The sequence below is a fragment of the Mustela nivalis genome (genome assembly GCF_964662115.1).
Source record: "Mustela nivalis genome assembly, chromosome: 1".
In the NCBI taxonomy this organism is placed as follows: Eukaryota; Metazoa; Chordata; class Mammalia; order Carnivora; family Mustelidae; genus Mustela; species Mustela nivalis.
In genome coordinates, this window is record NC_139020.1 from 124,193,067 (window position 1) to 124,215,338 (window position 22,272).

The 22,272-nt window shown below is 33.5% G+C and overlaps 1 protein-coding gene across 11 annotated transcripts in view; it reads left to right on the top strand.

The window, feature by feature from the left end:
- Window positions 1–22,272, top strand: part of STAG1 (STAG1 cohesin complex component) — a 425,728-nt gene that overhangs the window by 373,985 nt on the left and 29,471 nt on the right. For 7 of the 11 annotated variants that reach the window (XM_082690738.1, XM_082690746.1, XM_082690745.1 and 4 more), the window contains 4 exons: window positions 1,244–1,324; window positions 15,429–15,521; window positions 17,542–17,716; window positions 20,262–20,401. In XM_082690738.1, the coding sequence (XP_082546864.1) occupies window positions 1,244–1,324; window positions 15,429–15,521; window positions 17,542–17,716; window positions 20,262–20,401 (489 nt within the window). The remainder of the gene's footprint in view (window positions 1–1,243; window positions 1,325–15,428; window positions 15,522–17,541; window positions 17,717–20,261; window positions 20,402–22,272) is intronic. The other 4 variants (XM_082690747.1, XM_082690744.1, XM_082690743.1 and 1 more) reach the window with 1 other exon arrangement.

The following is a 22,272-nucleotide window of genomic DNA, read 5'->3' on the forward strand; positions in this document are numbered from 1 at the left end:
TGGGAGAAGTGCTAGCAATGTTCTCTTTCTTGATTTGGATGTGGTGGTTACAAAGGTATTTTTCTTTATATTAATTTATCAAATGTCTTATGCACATTTCTGTATAAATGTTCCATTTCATAGTAAAAATGCTTTAAAATAATAATCATTTAATTATAAAATCTGGATAAAAATGATTTCTTCAATCTTCCTTTATTTTTTTAAAATTAAATTTATTTATTTTCTGCATAACAGTATTCATTATTTTTTCACCACACCCAGTGCTCCATGCAATCCATGCCCTCTATAATACCCGCCACCCGGTACCCCAACCTCCCACTCCCCCGCCACTTCAAACCCCTCAGATTGTTTTTCAGAGTCCATAGTCTCTCATGATTCACCTCCCCTTCCAATTTCCCTCAACTCCCTTCTCCTCTCTAACACCCCATGTCCTCCATGCTATTTGTTATGCTCCACAAATAAGTGAAACCATATGATAATTGACTCTCTCTGCTTGACTTATTTCACTCAGCATAATCTCTTCCAGTCCTGTCCATGTTGCTACAAAAGTTGGGTATGCATCCTTTCTGATGGAGGCATAATACTCCATAGTGTACATGGACCACATCTTCCTTATCTAGTCGTCCGTTGAAGGGCATCTTGGTTCATTCCACAGTTTGGCAACCATGACCATTGCTGCTATAAACATTGGGGTACAGATGGCCCTTCTTTTCACTACATCTGTATCTTTGGGGTAAATACCCAGGAGTGCAATTGCAGGGTCATAGGGAAGTTCTATTTTTAATTTCTTAAGGAATCTCCACACTGTTCTCCAAAGAGGTTGCACCAACCTGCATTCCCACCAACAGTGGAAGAGTGTTCCCCTTTCTCCACATCCCCTCCAGCACATGTTGTTTCCTGTCTTGTTAATTTCGGCCATTCTAATTGGTGTAAGGTGATATCTCAATGTGGTTTTAATTTCCCTTTAAAAATATAAGCAAAATATTTTAACATTTTTATGCAGAGATTTAAAGCACAGTGTTATTTGGGTCCATATTTATCAATATACATTATATCTTAATTCTCTAGACTGATAGGTTGGTTTATCTTTTTTTAAACCAAGTATTACTTTACACATTCTTATTCTACAAAAATTTGGACTTGAAACCATATTATAAGAAAAAACTATGATAAACATTGTTCTCTTAATACTATGCAAACATAAATTATGTCTCATTTGTTTGAATTTTTTTATTTGATACAGATAGTCGTACAGGCACTGCAGTGTTCCCATTACTCGATTCTTTGGCAGTTGGTGAAAATTACTGATGGTTCTCCTTCCAAAGTAAGTAAGAGTTTCTGAAGGCAGAAGAGTTATGACTAAAATAAATAATCTTGCTTAAATCAGTATTTAACAATTTATTGTTACCAGTTATTTTAATAAATGATAATTTAATGAACTATATAGTAATTATTGTTATCAACTCTTGCTTTATCCTATGAATAATATATTTTACCTCTCTGAAAAATAACCAGTTCTTCAAGCAATAGATATAGAGTTGTATAGAGAAAAAGTTAAAAGTCTTAAAGAAATAACTATAGTAGAAGTCACACGATCTCTAGCAGGTGACATGCTATTAAAAAGAGAATAACATTGAAGGTAATGCTGTGTAGCTCTTGGGGAATTATGATGCCTTGGGGCCCAAACTGAATAACACTCTTGTTAAAAACAAATTGTTAGATAATTTTTTAAAATTTTAATCTATCCATGACCATTCGAAACAAAAAGGAAAATACAAATCAAAGATTAAATGAAACTAGGATCCAAGAGAGTGAAGCGGAGCCCAAAGCCTACTATCCTTGAGGATATCTTCCAAGGCCTTTCAGGGGTGGAATATCTTGTAGGTAGCATATCTCTAAGTTGGGATACTAAAAATCTACTTCCAGCACAAGGATAAATTAGAAATAAACCTACAACAGCTCCATTTATGGAAGAATATAAGGGAAATAGCCTGTCTTAAAATTTGTCTTTGAATAAAGGAGAGAAAATCTTTCCTATAAGTTTATAACCATGAGCAGGCTTTCATGTAGGTTTCTACTCTAAATTCATACTACTTCAGTGGTCCATTAAAAAATTTAAAAAGCAAGTAGATTTTGATTTAAAATACTCTGTATTGATGGTATCTCACAATGTTTATGTATCCTCATCTTAACAAAACAGAGGCTGTTTAACCAGTAAAGGTTAATACAGTATAGAACCAAGAGCATGATATGGAGCATTCTTTCTTTGCTGATTAATAATTTGAGGATTTCTCTGCCTTTAGAAAGTATTTGCGGTTTTTATTTTCAGTTAGAGCAACAGTAATGTATTGGTTAGCCTCCTGGTTTTTATATTCTATTGACAGTTTTAGTCTTGAAACGCAAAAATCAAAGTTCACCTTTTATTAGTAACTCAAGTCACTTTAAAGTTTATTACAGTTTTGCGTTTTTGAAATGTTCCTTAATATGGTAAAATTAAAGGATATTGAATATATGGAAGTTAAAGTTTGATAGCAAGAGTTTATATATTACACATAATTACTTTTATTTTGATTTTTTCATTTGGTTGATTTTGCTATTCGTTTGCTTTTTTTTTCTGAGATCATTTAGATTATCTGAGCTGTTTGTTTTTTGGCTGAATATTGATTCTTGCATTTATTAAATTTGGAATATATACATGCCCCCAAATTAGCATAATTAATGGTTAATTCCTTTATTAAATTTAATTTTAATTTTGTTCTTTGCAATTATATTCCTAATTGGAGTGAGAATCTCTATTCTTGAATCCACTTCTTTGAATATTTCCTATATTTTTAGCCCTCTTATAGTAGAATTATTTTGAAAATTTCTTAGCTTTCTGTTTAATTTTGGTCTGACTCATTCTTCTAATAAAAGATCCCTTCATTTTTTTATCATTTCTCATAATACAGATTTCATAGTTGTCCTTGCCACACTGGCAGTGCAGTGCAGCTTTTGTGATTAACACTGATTTTCTTTATGCCAGAAAATGCAGCATCTTTTAAGTGCCCTCTTATTCAGTTGTTTGTATAAAGTTTTGTGTGCATTTATATCATACGTGAAATTCTTCTTACTAAAGTGTCTCTCAAATTATTACTTCTCATTTTGAAGTTGTTGGTAATTTTTTTAACCAAAGTATGTTCAGTAATATCATGTGCTAGTTATATCTGTCATTGAAAAGTGGTTCTCTAAGTGATAATCTTGAGAAGCATGAATCTGTAAGACTCCAGCAAACTTTAAAAAAATTAATCTCTCATTGCTAAGGTTTCTCCTTTTAAAACATTTATTTTAATGACTCTCTGTATAATAATTATTAGATCAGTAGTTGCCAAACTTTCTGATCCCTTACGTGATACAGGATATCTTTGAAAATTTAAGACCTATATACATAAGCTTTGTATGCATTTAATCTGTATTATTGCTATCCCCCCTGATATGATATAAACTTCCTAACTGTAGTTCCAGCCACATCATTAGCTTTTTGTATAAATAACCTTAAGGCAATTCACTTGAATAATTTTAAAGCAGATAAGGTATGTCAAATCATTTTATCTATTGTGAAATATATTCCAGATATTAATAACAATTAAAATACCCAATTACTTATTTCTAAAATTGAAAGTTGTATTGGACCAATCATTTCTTCCTCTAAAATTCTTCAATCTGCTAAGGTTAATAACTGCTATAACTGCATGTATGTGGATAGATACATGAGAATCTTAACAGTAGGTTAACTCTGGGAAAGAAATTCTTCGGGAACAAGCATAAGAAGGAGAGAAATTCATTTTTGCTTTATACCTTTTGATTCTGTCTGAGGGGGTGTTTTTGTTGATGATGATATCTAACAGTGATAATAATTTCATCACAAAAAGTTCAAAAATAACTTGATTCTCCCATCCTGCTCTTAGGTTTGACTTATCACATATAACTCAGAGTTGTTGAGCTTGAATGAACATTAGAAAAAAGCCTAGTGTGTCCTGTATCTTATTTGCTGTAGCAGTATTATTCTGTTGTTTATAAATGTGATATTGAAGCTATAAGGAAATTTGGAAGTGATTTGATGAGACCTGTTTGTTTTAGATAAGGCCTAGAAGGGGACATTGTTGTTAATATTACCTTGTTAATATTTTACATTTTGTAAATCACTTTAATTAAATGCTTTAACTTAATTAAAGCTTCCTCATAATTCTATAAAGTGGGTGTTATGATAATCCCATTGTACAGAAAAGGAATCTGATACTTAGAAACATTGGAATGTGATTAAGATCTGAAACTTAAGAACGCTAGTCTTTTAAATCTCAATTTAGTTTTTCTGTTAACACTTTTTGAATTCTTCCATTGTTAAGCTTTTAATACAGTTAGTTCTAGAGAGTTTTTAACACAGCTAGTTCTAGAGAGTTTTGTTGTTGTTTTTAAACAAAATTTTTAAAGGCACATTGGTTGACTCCTTGCTGAATACAAGCTAACAATGTCTGTTAATCAGTTGTATACTGACAAATTATGTAAGTTATATCACAAGCCAGGTTTTTTTCATCATTCGGTATCCCCAATGGGATACATTTAGTGAGAAGTTACTGTGATTTCTTAAATACCAGTTTGTAATGCCAGTGAGTTACAGTTGAAGTATATAGAGTACTTTGGTAATTAATACACTCTATCCTTTTTTTCCTTTTATTTTATGAAAATTAAATTTAATATAGTAGCCTCCTGGGGTCTATATATTTAACATGAGTAATGTTCAGCATTTAGAGACAATTTGAAAGTGTTCTTACATGAATTATTTTTTATTTTTGTTGTTGAGCAATTAATATGTTAATATGAAATGAACCATTTTGCTAGTGAGGAATTAGACAGCTAACCACTGTTTTTCTCTACTCACTATTATATTTATAGAAATTCATTTAAATCTGTGAGGAGGTCACTTAAATTTTTAATTAATAAATTATACTTATTAGTTTTGGGTGTAAAATATAAATAGATTGGTTTTCATAAATTCAGGCTCTCTTACTTGAGGACTTATTCATTATAAAAAATATATAAATAAAATTTCTGAATCTTACCACCTGTGGATTAGCCACTGTTAACATTCTGGTGTATTTTCTTGCAGTACTTTTTCTAACTCACTTCAGTCTCATCACAATATATTTCCAGTTTACAAAATTTTGTGTCTCATCTTCAATCAACATGTCCCTCAGTTACTAAGACCTGTTTGTAGATAGTATTTTTAATGTATGCATGATAGTCCATTGTATAAATATACCATAATTTCTTTTACCACTCTTATCTCTTGGATATTTAGGCTGTTTAAACATGTTAATAAATAAAATTAATGCCATGATGGGCATTTGGGTGCAAAAGCTTGTTCTGCGTTACATTGTTTCATCTCATGTTATATTCTTAGCAATGGAACTGCTGGGTCAAAGATGGTACATATTTTTGAGGCTTGATATATATTGCCAAATTGCTTTTAGAGAGTACTTTCTAAAATTTATTTTTCTTCTCTGTTGTCATGAACACTGTTATTCAGAAAGTTATGAATGGTAGTTATATTTGGTTTAAATTTAAGTTATAATTTAACACAACAATGAAAACTTTCATAAAATGAAATATATGAAAAGACTATATCAAGAACAGGATTAGATCTTTATTTGAATTGGAAGTGCATTGGGTTTTACCAATGGGTATTTCCTCTGTTCCCCCTAATTTCCAGAGTTGAAGCTCTTTGGCAGTCACACAGGTCATGCTCAGTATACTTTGCTACGGTGCCCCCTAGTGCTGGTCCTGTAGAAGCAGCCTTCAGTTTCTCTTCTCTAACAGAAAACATCCTCTTCCTTCAGCTCCTTCTGGACATATACAAAGACATTTAAAGAGCCAGGTAAATAAGAGTTAGGGCTAATATAATGCCCCTATTGCCGTTTTTGGCCTTGGGAGCTAGAATTTATCCTCAATATTTTTTTTTCCTCCTGGGAGGAGCTGTCCTACTCTCTATAATCTTAAATTTGTAGCTCTCTGCCTTACCCTGCATGTTCCTACTATAGATAGCAATAGGGAGGACCTGGGGCAAACATCTCTGCCTTCTGGACCCTGGCCCTATTCCTAGTCTTCTAAGTTAAAATCAAAATCCCTTGGGTGCAATTCATACAAGTACCTCATACAAATACCTCAATTATTATTGAGGTATTTAGCTGCAAAATTTATTCCTCCATTACCGTCTTGACTAAAGGGTCTCCTCTGAAAATTCCAACTTGTTTACTTACAAAAAGACTGAGGAAAGGAAGAGTTACAGTGAAGATGGGACTGATGGTGGCCAAGCCCAGTGAAGAGATATGTGTATAACCTTACTATTCTTCATAAAAATGTACATTTTTAGAAGTGTACTAGAAATAGACTCAAATGTGTAAAAGTCTACAGGCTGCTTTCTACACCTGTTTCTTTTCCCTCCCCAGTCCTTTAGAATAACAATGAATAAGAGAGATAGCTCACTTGGGACCTTGCCCCAAATTCCTGTAGTAACAAAATACAGATAGTACCTCTCCATCTGCAGATTTAACTGCTTTGTAGGGGAAGGGAGTAGTGCCAAGAGCAGGAAATAATAGCTGTCCTCTAGGAACACAATTTTAGTAGTGTATAACGATTTTACCTTATCTTTTCTTCTTGAATGTTTCCCCCTACCTTTTATTTCCTGAGAATTCTATCCTGAGTAACTATGTAGTCAAATTAAAGCCTTTCCTTTTGATTGTTCATGACTTCAGAGTCATTCTTTGATAGTTGTGTTTCTATTAATACTATGTCCTATCTCAAGTGCCTGATTGGTTGGTCTAGGAAAGTTAGGGGAGACAGAGCCAGGTCTTGTTTAAATCCATTTCTTGTTCAGGCCTCAGAATGTTCCTTTTAAAAAAAACCTGCAATACTGAAGTAGGTAGCTGTTTATACCAAATTCTAAGCTTCTCCAAAATTTTATCTAATTCTAACATTCTAAAAACCTCTGAAAAACAAAAGTTAAATATGTTCAATTTAGAAAAGAACTTCGAAGTCATGAGTCACTAAGAATTGCATGTTGTGGGGCGCCTGGGTGGCTCAGTGGGTTAAGCCTCTGCCTTCAACTCAGGTCTTGATCCTGGCATCAAGCCCCACATCAGGCACTTACATTGGTCTCTCTGCTCAGCAGGGAGCCTATTTCCCCCTCTTGCTCTGCCTACTTGTGATCTCTCTCTCTCTCTCTCTCTCTGTGTCAAATAAATAAATAAAATTTTAAAAAAAAAGAATTGCATGTTGTTTGCAACTCTATTCCTAGGATTCTAATTTTTTAAATTGCTCTCTGGTTGGGAACGACAGAATATGGCTTCTTCAGCTTTACTAGCCTATTCGGATGTTGTTTTTACTTACCCAGGGATAGTGGTCTTTAAAGGACTCACTGAAACTCCTTAACATATTTAATACTTTATGATATAAAAAATAAGCCAGGACTGAGAAAATCTATTCTAAGGAACAATTATTATAATTTAAGAGTGTGTTTAAACTGAGCTTATCAGAGGTCTAAAGCAACAGTAAGAGTATTTAAACAAACATAACACTTCCCACTTTCTAGTACAGAAATTGGAGACTTGCCTCACCATAATTAATGATAAAAGCTTACTTTCTTGTCCATTTATTTAAATAGGAAATGGTCCATATTGTACTTAATATTCTCTGATATCATAATGCTTTTTTCCTTCCTAAAGTAGGTTTTTTGTTTAAAAAATGTTTTCCAGCAGCTGTTCTAAAAATCACTAGGTGTTTGTTAAATGAAATCTTCTTACAGACCCAATTTATAAATATAAGAAGCTCCTTGCTAATAAATAGAGTGTATTTCCAACATTTTTTGTGTTGGAGCATGATCTTTGGAGTTAAATCTAAGTTCAGATTTTGTTGCCGTTTTTTACCATGAATGGCAAAGATAAGCAAGTTACTACTTCTTTGGAAGAACTTCAGTTTCCTAATGTATATGTGATATTTACTGTTAGATAAGGTTTTGAAGAAGATTGAATTGAAGGAAATGTTTTAGCAGGCCACAACTGTTGGTTTGATAGCATTAAACTGCAGTCCTAGTCTGTGCTTTCCTAATCTTCCCTTTCCAAACCAAGAATTTGATACTAAATGAATTGTTATCTAAGGCTGTGGGAGTATGTAAACATGCTCAGTAGCTAGTGTAGGTTTGAGAAAGAGCCTGGTAGATTTTTGTTCTCCATCTGTATCTTGGAATAGTTCTGGAATTCAGGTCTCTCAGTTTGGTCTAACACACATTACTTTTCCCCTGCCCCTCTGACGACTCCTCTAGCTTCCTTCATCTTTGTACACTGTAGGAAATAAGTCAGATGCTTTGGAACTATAGTGGGCAGCTTAAGGGTTCCTGGATCATAAGTAGATTTAGTCTGAGGCAAAGGCATGAGTCAGCAGGTGGGGATTCAAACTCAAAGCAACAACACTGAAAACTAGGTATTACATTTGGGGTTTAAATATTCAGTACTTATTTTAATGTGTATTCACAAAAGTGGCACACCCTCTCCCCACCCCCAAAAGAGAAGCTAGTAGCAGCAATTCATACAAGAAAGCAGTATTAAAGGTACTACATAGGGTTTACCCCATCACAGTGGTGATGCTTTTTACTACGTCTTTTGCTCACTGATGTGTCCCAAGTAAATGAATTTAGTTCCATTTGTTTTTATCATATTTAATGTGGACAGTGACTTAGTTGGGCTGAAAAATAATGTAATGAGCCCCATTACATGTTAGTAACAGTGCTGAAAACAGGTAAAATAACACAGCTTATGCTCCAAAGAGCTGTAGAGCCCAGTATAGCCCATGAGCCAAATTTGGCCTGACCTTTGTTTTTATAATAAAGTATTAATGAAACAGCCATGCTCATTCATTTATGTACTATCTAGGGCTCTTTTATACAGTGACAAAGTAGTTGGGACAGAGACTGTATGGCCCATGAAGCCTAAAATATTACTGTCTGACTTTTGACACAAAAAGTTTGCTAATCCATGGCCTCACAAAGTAGCCGCCTGCTCTTGTTACCAGACTTTGTCAGTAATTCTATTTCTTTATTCTGGATAACTAGTTTTGTGCCCTTTCTTTATCATGAAAATTGATTACTAATTCAACACAGGCTTTATTTTCATATTCTGACACCTTTGACCTAGTCTTGCTCCTTATTTTACAACTTTTCTGTTCTTTTCCTCCCCCTTCTTAAAATGTGTATTTGTCAGATAATATTGAACTAATAGTTTTTCTATGGCTTCAATCTCCGGCTGTGATTATCTTAATGGTATTTCATAGTTGTAGATAAAAGGACAGCTAAATTTTGGTCTTTCTCTAGACACATAATACTGTGATACATAATAAAAATGTACAAAGATTAAGTTAAAGGAGAAGTCAGCGGTACAGGGGGAAAATAGTGACTGTTATGACTAACTTGACGTACCTCATCACTCCAAAATACAGATAGAGCACAAAATCTGCCATGCTGTATCTCAGACCTACACTAGATACATATTTGTGTGTGTGTGTATAGGAACTAAACTCTGACCTTTCTTCATTGATTATAGTCATATTGAGATTCTTGGTTCTTAAGGGGCAGTTTACAATTTTTTTCTTCTCAAGTTGTTAGAGTAAGTCAGCTTTGAGCCTTTGTGCCTTTTGAGAAAAATTCTATGTGGCTTATATGATAAATTCACAATCCTTATGCCAGCCTTATTCAGGGTTTTTCATTGTAAGATTTTGCCATCCAGTTGTAAAACATCTTAATTCCTTGAAATTCTTGGTTTCAGTAGATCTACCAGAAAGAAAAACAAAAACAGAAAAACCAAAAAACTTTGGCCAATCTAGTGAAACAACTTCCAAAATGGATACAAAAGAATCTAGCCCCAAGATATTATAACTTAAATCTTGGGAAAATCTTAACCACCTGACCCATTGAAATTCCTTTCCACAGCTACCTGGGAAAAGTGTTCATGATGCCAAGCTGCTTTCTGAAAAGAAGAGAAAACACTGGTTTCGTTTAGGAAAAAGCATTTGAAAAGAAGTACCATATAGTTAGTTCATATATAGCTTGTACTTGCCTAAGAGAGAACAGTAAATTACTCTTTTTTTTCAGTCTGTGTCTTTAGTTCTCACCTCTACAATTTAGGTACTCTGGCTAGAAAGGGGATTTGTAAGTAAAATAAGTATTTAGAGTTGTAGAGGTTCTCCCAAAACATTCTAATTTCTTAAAATTGCACTCTGGATAATCAGCATACTTGTTCTTGGCTTGTGTCCAGTGGATTAACTAGCTTTTGTGTGTGTGTGTGTATATATATATATATATATAAGAGCTTAGTTTAAACCCATCACGGTTATGAGGATTAGTTAATTCACAAAAAAACTTAGAGTAGTGCTTGATACACAGTAAGTGCCAGCAAATGTTAACTTTATTTTAATTGAATTCTAGCCCAGAAAAAAGCTACATATAAAAATGTTCCTTTTTATTCAATGCACGTATATATATATATATACACACACACACAAAATTTTATATAGATATTATTTATATCATTATATAATAACATTATACTTTAATATTATATTTTATATTATATAATATATTAATCCATATTTAATAATATTATATTTTATATTATTTTTATATATTTGAGTAATTTGAGTTTCAAATTTCTTATCTCCATAATGTCTGTTTCCTCAGCATATTAATTTTCTCACTTTGTAGAAAAGAGTCATTATAGCAAAATGGTTAAGAGCACAGACTAGAGGCAAACTGCTTTGGTCTTTGGGGCTGCATTTAACATCTCTGTGCCTATTTCTTTGTATGTAAAAATGGAAGAGTGATAATAATATCAGTACCCATCACGGTTATGAGGATTAGTTAATTCACAAAAAAACTTAGAGTAGTGCTTGATACACAGTAAGTGCCAGCAAATGTTAACTTTATTTTAATTGAATTCTAGCCCAGAAAAAAGCTACATATAAAAATGTTCCTTTTTATTCAATGCACGTTAAGCATATTTAATTTTTTTCATAATTACTACAGCTATTACAGCAGGAGAGGTTTTCATTCCAGAATATACAGAATGTAACAAGTTTTCTCAGATTTTAAAATAGCCAATGGTTTATATTTTAAAGGAGTTCAGGTAAATGTACCAACTTTTAGTGGTTTAAACTAAGCTCTTGTTATTGGCCCTGTTTAAAATGTTTTTATATTTCTTTTTCTTTTTATCATTTTGAGTATCATCTGTTAACTGTTTTTCAAAGGACATTAAGAATAAAACCCACTCAATAAAACTTACCTTAATACTGGAGTTTTAAACTTGCAAACCCCGAACCTCTTTTAAAATTTTTATTTAACATCCGGAAAATTTCTGAAGGTATTTACTACCCTGAATCCCAATAATGGCTGCCTCCCTTAACTTGATCACAGTCACAGTCTTGGGAATCATGATTCCAACTATTTAAATCAAATGAAATATAGTAAGATGCCCACAAAATGAAGTGGGAAATTGTAGAGTGAATAAAAGTACTGTATTCTGAAATCCACAAGAACCTAAATTCTGTTCCCAGCTGTTTAAAGGGATTTATCATGTAAGATTAGTTAAAATATATAGTATCTCTGTCCACTTACCTAAATCTTTTGGTATTTATATTTCTTTTAATGGAATCTAATTGACTACAATAAAACTAACTTTCTTGAACACTCAAATAATATTTAAGTTGCATCCAAATCTAATCCAAACTTTACTGCTAAAGGCCTTTAGCTTCTATTTTCTTGATTACTTCCCGTTTCCAGTTTCTTCTTAAAATAGTTCTGATTAGTCATCAGTAGGTTGCTTACTTAGTTGCAATGTTCAGTTTACAGCTCTTCAAATGAATTGGCAAGTTGTCATTTTTTATCTGCTTTATGATTGACCCTTAAAGGAATACTTTGCCTCAACTCCAAAGATAGCTGGTTCCCTAGACTGCTTCTTTGCACACTGACTGAGAAATTTAAGGACATAAAGGATCATTAATACCTCCTAGCATCATTTTTTTAAAACTCCGTTCATAGTTTGATAAAATGAATACATGACACATTTGACCCTAGAATTGTAGTATCATCTGTATTATTTGTACTGGCATTTCATTCAGTAAACACCTGCCATGTGCCAAACACTATTCTAGGTACTAGCAAGGGAACAGTGAACATTCATCCTTTAAATACTTAGAAGGTTTACCAGTTAGCACCAATCTGTTCTCATCTGAGTGTCTAGGAGTTAATTCAAGAGAATCACAGAATGCCATAGAACCTCATAGTTTAGATTCAGTTACAGATTTTTAAACACTGTAATCCTGAGACATAAAATTAATTTTCTAAGGTCACACTGCTGGTCAGTAGCCTGGCTTGCTCTTTGTTTTTTGTTCAATTATTCATTCATCAAAATTCTCAAAAATTTTCTGTTAAAAAGATCAGTAGGGGTGCCCAGGTAGATTCAGTCAGTTAAGCATCTGCCATCATGATTCTGGGGTCCTGGGATCAGGGGGCATCAGCCTCAGTTAAATAAAATCTTAAGAAAAAAAAAGATCAAAAAGAGACCACCACCCCCACCCCCACCCCCAAAAAATCCTTCATCAATCTCAAAAGACTCTAGCAGTCATCCTATTTTTTTGACTCTTGGTAAACTTTTTTGAGAGTTGCCTTCTTCTTTTTCTTCCTTTGAACCCACTGCCGTCTGATTGAGCCCTTTAATTCCACTAAAAGTGTTCTCTCCATGGTCACTCACAACCTTACCATTGCTTTAAATGGGATAGTTTTTTGTTTGTTTGTTTGTTTGTTTTTAATTTGTTTCCTAATTTTTTTTCGCTTGTGTTTTCTCTTGTGACATTTGTGAATTGTTCAATTACTACATCCATTTTTTAAATTTTTTTCCTTAACATTTTTTAATGTTTTCTTTCCAGAAGATGCCGTATTCTTCTGGTTTTTATTCCTACTCAGACCATTTCTTAGACTTCTTCACATGCTCTTCTTTCTTAGCCATCCATTCTATATTGGTGTTCCCCAAGATACTTTTTTCCCCTTATCTGCATATCTTCCTTGAGTAATCTCATTTACTTCCCTCTCTTCTGTTGCCATCTAAATGCCAAGGATTCCCAGATATTTATTCCTACTCAAATTTTTTCCCATGGGCTTTGAACTCCTATATTGAACTGCCTACTAAACATCACCAGTAGGATATTTTTCAGGGATCTCAGATCATCATCTCCAAAACTGAACTGTTGTTAGCATTTTGTATGTGTTAACTATTTCAGTGACTTACACCATCATACATCTAGTAGGTGAGTACCTAAAAACTTAGGGATGAATCAATAGCCCCCATTCTGATTAGTTTGTAAATTTTGTCCTGCTCTTTAATTTCTCTTCAGTCTCTTCACATCTTTATTGCCAACATTTTATTTTCAGGCCCTCATTCTAAATTATTCCTGTGACCTTTGTTTATATGTAAGGAAACATAGAATAACGATTAAGAACATGGACTTTTGAGTCAGAAGAGTCAGATAACCCCATATTTGGATCCTTACTCTCTCACTTAGAATGTATGGGTGTTCTGAAGTTCAGTTTTCTCATCTGTGGAAAAGGAATATTAACACTTAGTTCATACAATGATTGTGAAATTTAAATTTATGGCCCTTAGAACACAGTGCTGGGTACATAATAAGCATTCAGTAGAAGATTATATTTACCATTCTGCTTAGAATATGATTCTTGAAAACAAAATTTTAGCACTCTTCTGATAAAAATTCTTCTGCAGTAGCTCCTTAGTGCCATTAGGTTAATATCCAGATGATTTAACATGGAATTTTAAATGGTCTTCCATTTAAATGGGAATGTATCCTGTTTTCCTTTTCAGCTTTCTCTCTTGCTCTCTCCTCCCTATTTGTGCCCCAGGTGCAGAAAGATAACAGTCTCTCAAAAGCACAACATTTCGTGTTCTCTGGGACACCTTTTCCTATAGCTAGATAATTTTTAGCAGTTCAAAACTCAGCTTACATGTTATCTTTTTGGGAACTCTTCTGTAACTACTTTTGACTCCGGATTAAGCTTTCCCACATAGTACTCCTTACATTCTGTTGCAGCTGCCTGGTTTTCTAGTCTATTTCCCCTAATGTATAATGAATCTTTGAGATTAGAGAAGGTCAAAGAATGTTGAGTTTTGGTTATTAGATGTTCATCTGCAGGAACAATAAAGTTTTCAAGACAGTGTTTTTACTGTTCTGCACAAAATGAGCTTATTCTTTCTTCCAAATACTACACTTGTGTTAGTAAAAGGAAATGTGCACAATTTTTTAAGTTTATCTTTATTTGGGATGTGAAGATCCCAGAAAAGAATAAGTGTTGTCATCTGCTTTTTAAAAAAAAAAAAAAAAAAAAAAAAGTAGCTTCAAGAACTTTAATTTAATAAAGTACTTTTTAAAAGTGATTTCTTCATTGTCAGCCTTTGCTAATTTGATTACTCTTCAGTACTATCTTAAATATCAGTGTAATACTGAATTATCTTCATGTGTCTTCCTCATTGGTGAGAATATGACCTCTGATGTCGAACAGTCCTGGTTTCAAACCCTTGCTAATAATGACTACTTCTGATCGATATAAATATTAAATTATGTAGCAGTATGCCCTCAAACCAGTACCTGACACATTTAGGTACTTGATAAATTTAAATTTCCTTTTATACTTTTCAGATGTTTCACAGTGAATGTTATGTGGCCATCTAATTAAATCCTATTCACTCAATTTTAAAAAGGCTATCCTGTTCTGAAGGTCCCTCCAGCTCAGCTCTCTCTGCTATGGTTAGAGTTAATACAAAAAAATTTGAACACTTGATTACTCTGATTGGCCTAATTCCCTGCTAGGATGTTAACTCTTTGAGGGCACAGATACATACAGTCTTAAAATTATTTTTCTTTCCTTGACATTTTACAGAGTGCTGAGAATATGGGAGAAATTCAGTACATATTTGTTGCTTAATTGATCTTTTTCGGTGTGCTGCTGTGCTCCCTCACCTTATTACCAACAAGCATTTATTTAGGAAGATTAATAATAACAACCCAAGTAAACCAAATTTATAAAGGAAAACATATTGGAGAAAATCATACTGAGCATTCCATAGCTAAATAGAACTGAGTATTTGGGATTACCAGTTTTGCTGCTCCTTCCATTAGGATAACTAGGAAATAACTATATAATTTGGTTCTCAAAAATAAGTTTGGTTTTATGAATTTACTTAACAATAAGCCAATTGGCTATTTTCCATTTATTTTTTTCTTTTGTATTAGTGTTCTAGGATATTTTAATTCATGTTTACAAATCTGAATGTGTCTTACAGGAGGATTTGTTGGTATTGAGGAAAACAGTGAAATCCTTCTTGGCTGTTTGCCAGCAGTGCCTATCTAATGTTAATACTCCAGTGAAGGAACAGGTAAGAAATTATCAGTTAAGAGCTCTCAATAAAAAATTACTAAATACATTGAAGAACAATGAGATTCTGAGTTAATTTTTTATGGCAGTTCTTAGCATACAAATCAATCCTTAACATTTATGGAACGTGGGACAAAAGTACAGATATCTGAATATATAATATAACAGAGCAAGCTAACTAACTTGTTATAGGTCTTTTACCTACACTGGCATAATGACCTGGTTCCATAATTCCTGATTCCTAAGAATTCTGTCCTTAAACTGGGAGGGTTAGAGAGCTGGCCTGTGGTCCAGCCTCTTCTTATCACACCAGGAAGAACTTTACACACACATGTGTATAAACACTCCAGCCCATATGTCCAAACTTTTTGTCAGTGTTATACCCTCAAACATCCGTCCTGGGACCTGGGAGTATGCACACAGGTGATATGCCTAGGGAGGAGCCAGTGCAGCCTTTTGTAGCAGAATCCGTTTTCTTAGGGCAAGGAATCCTTGAGTCCCTGCATTGTCCCTGAATAGTAGGGGTGCAAGTGGATATAGCGCATTGGTTCAACAGACCGTCCTCACTCCTTGGGTTGGGGCAGCATAGCCCAAGGCAGTACCATTTCCATGAAGTGATTTTGTAAACTATTTATTTCTATTATTCTATTGGGAATAGGTACTTTATTTAGGTACTTACCTAAAAGTACTATATACTAGTACTATATAAAAGTACCTATATAAAACAGGGTCCTTTTTCCCATACTGGTTTTTTTTTTTTTTTAATAATCATAATGTTGGACTAGAAAATATCTAGTTAGTATAGTTAAAGAGTACTGTAGTACTCTTTGTTATCCCTTCTTACAAGTAGGTTGTCACAGTTGTCTATTAAAATTATCAGCACCTAACTTGAAATGGGAAGAGAGATGGTCTTCCTAAACCTTACTCACTAAACCTTCTGAATCCTATCAGTGTTGTCTAAAAGTACCTGGCTCAGGACATTTAAACCAAATTAAACCAAACCAATTCATTGTTTCTGCATAATCACTGGTGATACTTAAAACTGTGTCCTCAATAAAAAATATATATATTTCCCCCTGGATTCCCTTTATGCTGCCCTTTTCAAGTGGCTCTTTCTAAATATATTTATGTAATTTATGATTGTGTAGCCAGAGCATGAACTGCCATGATTCTTGCTGGAGGTAGATAGCCAAGTATATAGCCATCTCCAAATGCATACCAAAATTATGTTTTCCCATAGAAATCAATATTTAGAAGGGGATAAGTGCATTGTTTTGAGTTACCAGAGGCCTCAGTTATCCCACAACAAGATCATTCAGTTACAGTAAACTGCTGACACAGGATTATTTCATACTATCCATTAAATCGGACAAATTTCACAACATTAACTATTATACTTTCTCTTTAGGGAAATGTATTGAAGGTTCCCTTATGTGATTAAATTTGTTGACAAGCTTTCAGATACTGATTTTTACGTGAATGGTCTTAAATTCAATTTTAAATCTATTGTTAGAGGTTTTTTGTGTTTTGGGTGTTTTTTGTTTTTGTTTTTGTTTTTGTTTTTTTTGCATTAGATATTTTAAAGAAGAATCCTAGATAGTAGCTTTAAGGTTTAGAGTATTGCATTGTAATTTGTTGGATAATACAGTTTGTGTTAAGATAAGCAGTATATAGTTGATTTCTAAACTCTGTCATAATTTATTATACTAATTTCATATTTCTAGAGTCGGCCTTAAGTCTTTTTTTTTTTAAGTTAAGTCAAAATCTCTTAATTGTTTTGGATTAATACGGCCAAGTAAAAGAAAAACATTATATTTAGGGGGAAAAAGTCTTAAATGGGACTAGTTAATGAGAAAAAGTAATTTCATTAAGTTTGGAAATTAAAACTAAATAACTTAAATTTAAGTACTCCATTTGTGTCATGATATTGTTATTAAAGTACATTTAATTTAGTATGTTTTCATTAACATTGATCCGTAACTGTAGTTATATATTACTGATGAATTCCCTCTGCATTGCAGGCATTCATGTTACTCTGTGATCTTCTGATGATATTTAGCCACCAGTTAATGACAGGTGGCAGGGAAGGCCTTCAGCCTTTGGTGTTTAATCCAGATACTGGACTCCAATCTGAACTCCTCAGTTTTGTGATGGATCATGTTTTCATTGACCAAGACGAGGAGAACCAGAGCATGGGTATTTGTAGCTACTATCTTGTCAATATTGATGTTTTTTATTCTTTTTTAAGACTTTATGTATTTATTTGAGAGGAAGAAAGAGAGAGAGAGAGCATGAATGGGGCAGAGGATGTAGAGGGAAAAAGAGGGAGAAGCACGCTCCCCACTTATCAGAGAGTCCGACATAGGGCTAAGTCCCAGGATCCTGGAATCACGACTTGAGCTGAAGGCAGATGATTAATTAACTGAGCCACACAGGTGCCCCAGTGTTGATCTTTTATTTACCAACCCCAAAATATATTAGGAAATAATTCAAATTCAGTCCTAAAAAGTAGTAGGATTTTTAAAAACAGTTATGAAGTACCTGGGTACTCAGTTGGCTAAGTGTCTGACTCTTGATTTTGGCTCTGGTCATGATCCCAGGGTCATGAGATCGAGCAGCACGTTGGACTCCATGCTGGAGTCCACTTAAGATTCTCTCTCCCAGCTGTCCCTCCTCCCACTTTCACATGCTCTCTCTCTCTCAAAATAAAAATAAAAAGAATTAATACATTCATGTAGTTCAGAAACCAACAAGAAGAAAAATGTACACAGTGACATCTCCGTCCTTTAGAATAATACCATAGAGGTCTTTCCTTAGCACTACATATAGAGTTTCTTTATTCTTTGCCAACAGATACAAAGTATTTCATTGTTTATAGCTCATTTTATATTATCCATCTCCTACTAATGTTTGGCTCATTACCAATCTTCTGTTATAAATTTTGCTATCATAAATAATTGTGTACATTTGTCATTTCCCACATGTATAAAATGTATATGTAGGATGGATGTGTTTCTAATTGAACTATGTCCAGGTTCACAATTTTTCTAAAGAAAGCCCCAAGTTTCTATTCCTGAGTTGTCATCATGTATTACTTACATTAACAAAATGTTATAAGATACCAAGTGTTAAAAGACTGTTAACAAACCTCACCAGTTGGGGGTGCCTCAGTGGCTCAGTCAGTTAAGCCTCTGCCCTCCACTCAGGTTGGGATCAAGCCCTGTACAGGGAACCTACTTCTCCCTCTCCTTCTCTATTGTGCTCTCTCTTGCTATCTCTGTTTCTATCTTTGTCTCTCTCTCTCAAATAAATAAATAAAATCTTTTAAAAAAAACCCTGACCATGCAAAATTGTGATCAGCCTGCATAATGATAATGTGTAACATAATTAGACCAATATCAATAATTGTAATAAGTGATAGGTTATTTGTGAAATAGATGATTTAAGGTCTGTAGCATATCTGATTCGTGGATCTATTTGGTGCTACTAAAGCAGTTTTTTTTTTTTACTTAACAGAACATTTTAGAAAATACTAAATTATGAAATAAAGTCTATTTACCATCCATTTTAATCCCAGGAGATAAAATTTACTTACTATTTCTCTTTAGCAAAAAGGGAAGAGAGCAGTTGAGTAAGTTCTTTCATTAAAAAAAAAAATATATATATATATATACACACATACTCATATATGTACATACACATATGTATATGTGTGTGTATATTATATATAATATATATAAATAAATATAAAACGTGTGTGTGTATATAAATATATACACATAGATAGGTAGATAGATAGATAGATAGATATCTATATATATATGGAAAGATATATATATATATGGAAAGAAAGAATACTTCCTTACTAAGAGCAGGCAAAAACCTGAGAGAGTCAGTACAGAGCCTAAAACAAATGTGTCAACATCTGGAGCCTTGTGAAGAAATTTTTTCTAGGATTAAAAAAAAAGACAAGCCAGTGGAGCCTGAGAATTAAAAACTTGAGGAAGAAATACTACTTGTTTTGAAAGTATTCAATAGCAGCTTTGTTTTAAGAATTCTGTATGTGTAGAGGTGCCTGGGTGACTCAAGTCAGTTAAGTGTCTGGCTCTTGATTTCAACTTAGGTCTTGATCTCAGGACCATGAGTTAAAGCCCCATGTTGGACTCCACACAGGGCATAGAGCCTACATTTTAAAAAAAAATGTATATGAGCATAAACGGTTTGCAAAATATATTTAATGCTGATAATGTTACCATTTTTAAGACAAGCACTGAAACCTAACATCTCCATATATTTCCATTTCTCCCTTTATATTCCTTTCTAAAAGAAGGCTTTTCCCTATGTCTTAAAAATTTCCAGAAATTTCTTCTCTGTTGAAATATAGCTAATAGGATGTAAAAAATATTGAAATGAGAAGAGATGGCATTTTTAAGGTAAACAGACAAAAGTATTATGACAGAAATATCATAAAAAAATTTATGTATGATTTGCTTATCTTACCCAGTCTTTGCTATGACAGTTTCCTAAAGGTGGGAACCTTGGTAACTACTAAACATTTAATAAGCATATGACTAAATATAGCACCCTAAAGTAATCAGTGTCATTAACAGTTTTTATCTTACCTAAAACTGAATTATATTATTTATAAAGTTATAAGTTGGTATTTAATTATACAGATTGTCTACATTGTTTTGCCTTGGTAACGGGCCAAAGTTCATAACCAATTTATTTTCTGTGGTAGAGGGTGATGAAGAAGATGAAGCTAATAAAATTGAAGCCTTACATAAAAGAAGGAATCTACTTGCTGCCTTCAGCAAACTTATCATTTATGATATTGTTGACATGCATGCAGCTGCAGACATCTTTAAACACTACATGAAGGTATAGTTTTATAGTCTTATTTTTCTCCTCTATCTAAATGGCAGAGAAATCTGCACTGAAAAATGAAAAGATAACAAGCTAAACTGCCAGGTAACTGTGTATTATTGATGATTTTTCTGATATTTAAGATTTATGATATTTAAGAAAGATTTCTTTCTTTTTAGAATTACGAGTTTTTTGTCACTCTGTACTATTATATTAACCCCATTAAGTAGGAGTTCTCACATTATTGTAAGAACACCTTCTTATTTTCATATGATTTATAGACTCTTTTGATTGACATGGAAGAAATCTAATCTCTCTTCCTTATGACATCTCTTTAAGACATTTTTGTAAGTATGCCTGCTGTGTACTATGCCACCTGCCAGGCACTAAAGTTACAAATATCTTTTAAATTCCTGCTCTGGGTGCAGTTGGTTAAGTGTCCAAATCTTAGTTTTGGCTCAGGTCATGATTTCTTAGGTCCTGGGGTCAAGCCCTGTGCTTGGCAAGGAATCTGCTCAAAGATTCTCTCCCTCTGCCCCTCCCCCTACTTGTGCACTCTCTCAAATAAATAAATCTTCAATAAATAATATTCTTGCTCTAAAGTAGTCTAAAGCTGAAAACTGTCAACAATTAGACAATTGCACTATATAATATAATAGAGGTATGTATAGGGGTTCTCGGAAATGTATGAAACAGTCACCCAACTCTAAAGAAATATGAGGGTTAGTGGAAACTGCATAGTAGTGACTTCTGGACTAAGATGATAAACATAAATTAATAAGCAAAGAAGTAGCAGGAGGAATTGGGGGCAGATTGAACTTGATGTACAGAGACACAAAAGAATGTGAATTCTTTGGGGGAAATGCAAGTAATTTGATGTAACAACATAGATTGCTTATGAGAATGGAGCCAGAGGTAAGATTTAAAGAAGGTATCACTAGTAATTATATGCTGTGAGAAGCCTGGATTTTTTTCCTGAGGGAGGTAAGGAGATTTTGAAGGGTTTTAAACCATTCTTTATATGGCAGGATTTTGATAGGTACTCCCCCTTTCTGGCTGTTTACTCTGCTTTCCTTAAGCTCCATTGTGTTTCTGACCTTCTAAAAAAGCAGTGCTCAGAAGCCTTTATGACAGGCATACTTCTTAGTTTGTGTGTTTTATCTTGTTCTCCTGTCAGAGATAGTGTTTTGTTTTGCCGATGTTCAGAATATAATGTGTGCCATTGATCCACTTGTGTCTTTATCCATGTTTAGTTAATGATCCAGTTCTAGTTATGACATAGTAACTAATTATTTTGCTAAACAGCTGCAGTGTGAGTACTGTGCTATAGTCAAGAGATTTAAATAAAACACGATTTCTATACTAAGGAGCTTACAGTTTAATAAACTAAAATGCCAGCATAATATGTAGCATGGTAATAGTGGTTGTCTGTGTTCTGTGCCATTTGTATTTGAGACACTGTTCTAAGGCTTTTACAAAATATGTTTGTTGATTAAAGTAATCCTCTGAGGTAGGGAATACGTCATTTACAGTTAAGGTAATTAAGGCTCAGAGAAGTTAAGTTACTTTAAAAGGTCTTATAACTCTCAGAAGTAGCAAAAACTGGAATTTGTTTCTAGGTTTGTCTAGCTTCTAAGCTCTTCGCATTAGATTATAAAGCCTCAGCATGATTATTGTAGTGATAGATGTACCAATTACAAAGCAAACATGGAATAGAAAGAGAGACTTAGTGACAGGAACCCAAGATGGCTTCCTAAAGTAATGTCTAAACACAGTTTGAAAAGATGAATATGAGCCTACCATGGTTTTTTTCCTTTTCATCTCTTAACAGTACCATATTGGTTTTAAGAAATGAGCCTTAACCAAAACTTGCTATCTTCCTTAGC